At 64.5% G+C, this 2,587-nt stretch overlaps 1 protein-coding gene across 1 annotated transcript in view; it reads right to left on the bottom strand.

The window, feature by feature from the left end:
* IPO9 (importin 9) overlaps window positions 1–2,587 on the bottom strand; it is a 38,895-nt gene that overhangs the window by 7,782 nt on the left and 28,526 nt on the right. The window contains exons 14-16 of the mRNA XM_023534774.1: window positions 2,331–2,557; window positions 707–855; window positions 6–296 (exon numbers count right to left, since the gene is read on the bottom strand). Of these exons, the coding sequence (XP_023390542.1) occupies window positions 6–296; window positions 707–855; window positions 2,331–2,557 (667 nt within the window). The remainder of the gene's footprint in view (window positions 1–5; window positions 297–706; window positions 856–2,330; window positions 2,558–2,587) is intronic.

Raw genomic sequence — 2,587 nt, 5'->3', positions numbered from 1 at the left:
GACACCCAGGTGTCAGGGTGCCCGCCTCTCTCCGATGCACTGAGTGACCGGCGCTTGCGGCCGGAGCCCGTCCGGTGCTCTGGGCGCACGTGGGTGTGAGGCTCCTCTCTCAGCGCCCAGAAACCCGTGCTGGAGAGCTGTCCCCCTCTCGTCACCTGGGCCGGTACCTGCATGGTGGCGTTGTCGTCTGTGTGCAGGGTGCACTGGGCCACGGCGGGGAAGGCCTGGCAGATGAGCAGCTGGGAGAGGGGTGGCTGCGTGCTCCGCACCACTGTCGTCAGGATGTCGATGGCGGTCTGAGGACAGGAGGGGGAGGTCAGGATGGCCTCAGGTGGGGCGGGGTGCCCACACCCTGGTCCCCACCGTGGGGACACATGCAGCAACCCAGAGAACGCTCGCTAACGGAAGGCGACTTTCTGAAAGAAAAGGAGGAACGAGAAGGCGGACTGTGCTCTCCGCCTCCTCGCTTGACTGGCGGGGGGTGGGCGGCGCATGTCCGGGGACTGGACAGCCGGGCGACACGCTCCGTGGCATGGAGCACGGGGGGTGCTCTGCCCAACTCGCTGAGGCGCCTGGGAGACGAGCCCACGTTCTTAAAGCCGCAAGAGCCACCCACTGCCCTGTGGGGCGGGCCTGAACCCCGAGCGCTGGCGGCAAGTGCGGGCGCACAGCAGAGCGGGGTGCTGGTCCCGCCGACGGCACTCACCGCACACAGCCCGGCGGGCAGCTTGTCTGCTGGCGCCTGCATGATGCTGACGAGAGTCGGGATCAGCCTCATCTGCATCGGACCCTGGCAGGCTTCGATCTGGGACAGCTCCTTGAAGATGTCCTGAGCCAGCGAGGCGACAACAGGATCTGAAGTGGACGAGGCAACACGGGACCCGCCGGTTGGTCTGCAGGCCCTGCTGGCCCCATGGCGCCTGTGTGGCGGCCCCGGCCCAACCTGACAGCTTCTGCCTGGATTACATGTCCCGAGCCCGGGACCCGGAGGACCACGTGAATAACTCAAGGAGCCACCGGAGAGGTGCCAAGTCCCCAAGAGGCACGGTGTGTATGGTGTCACCGAATCAGGGACGAGTCAGCGAGAGCTGCTCCTAAGCCCCAGCCTGGCTCCTTCCTGGGGCGAGTCTTGAACGTCTCTGCCCTGGGAGGCCTGGACGACCACGAAACCAAGGGCTCACGGGAAGGTCCCGCTGCTGCTGGTGAAGAGACAGGCGTTTCAGGCAGCACCTCCACACCGGCTCCCCCCAGGCTCTCGTGTGTGGAGGGGTCCCGGCCATCTCCCGGGGCGGTCACAACAGACGAAAGGCACACCCAAAGCTACTGTCCAGGACAGCAGGGAAGACCCCCAGAAAGCAGGGCTTGTGACCAGGCGGGACGCAGCCTGAGCCACGTGACCTGTGCAGGAGTGGCGTCCTTTGGGCCGGCACGGAAAACGCGCGCCCCGCACGCTGGGGCACGTGCTGCAAGACCGCCACCATGCTGCTTGTGACAAAAACTGGGAAAGGAAACTGGCACAGCATCTCAGGGACCGTTAGGTGACGGCTGCAGAGAATGTGATGTATCGAGCACGACATGGGGACCGCTCCAGGACACGCTTAGAGAGAGTAAGTCCAATCAAGTGCTCGGCACAGCCGAGCCCGGGACACACTCTGAGCTCCGACACTGGAGCGCCACCTTTAGAAACAGCCTCCGCCTCCCTTCTGATCATCAAGAATTAACGAGGCGCTGCCTGCAGCAACGTGGGGCAGGAAGAGCCGGCGAGGAGAGGGGAGCCTGGGATTCCAGCACCCAGCGACAAGCGCCCCTAGAGACGCATCTTCCCTATACGTAGCTCTACGCACTTCCTTCTAGAACCAAACGGACACCCGGGATCCTGCTCCGCACGCCTCAGAGAGGTCTACTCGTCGCTCGCACCGAGCGCTTGCTCCCTCAGCGCTGTGCGCGCCTCTCTGAAGTCTGATTTTTTAGGGGCTGCACGCTGTCCCACCTCATGGACATAATTCATGTTATTTCCACGCCCCAGACCACGAAGGCGCGGGGAACACCCTCGCTCGGGGCCCTCTGCGCGCCCCTCCTCAGTGGCCTCTTCGCTCAGGAAGCTTTTGAGCCAGTGCCTCATGTCCCCCTTTGTTGTCAGTTCTGAACTCCCCGGTCCCTGCTCTCATCTGCAGTGAGACGGACAGTGACAGGTGCTCGCCGCTAGCCTGCTGCACCTACAGCCCGCGCCACCCCGCCGACTGACAGCCACTCTTTGCTCATCATGCCGAAGGTCATCGGCCCCGAGGTCGCACGCCCCGGGCTGTGCGGCGCCCGCCCCGGCGGCGTACCGTTGCTGTACTTGAGGAACACGGCGATGGTGAAGGGGCAGACTTTGCTCTCCACGCTTGCCGTGAACGCCGGGTCCACCGTGCAGACGGTGCACAGCGTCTCCATCACCAGGCTGAGGACCTCGGAGCTGAACTGTGCCGCCAGGTGGATCAGGCCATCCAGGATGCCGGGGAGGAAGGGCTGGAGGACGTGGGTGCTCTCCGAGGCTTTCAGCTGGTCACAGTAGCTGGGGAGACAGACAAGGGACAGTGACTCC

This window comes from Pteropus vampyrus, unplaced genomic scaffold (assembly GCF_000151845.1).
Source record: "Pteropus vampyrus isolate Shadow unplaced genomic scaffold, Pvam_2.0 Scaffold131, whole genome shotgun sequence".
Taxonomy (NCBI): domain Eukaryota; kingdom Metazoa; phylum Chordata; class Mammalia; order Chiroptera; family Pteropodidae; genus Pteropus; species Pteropus vampyrus.
The sequence above is the reverse complement of the archived record's forward strand: the minus strand, read 5'-3'. Positions and strand labels throughout refer to the sequence as shown.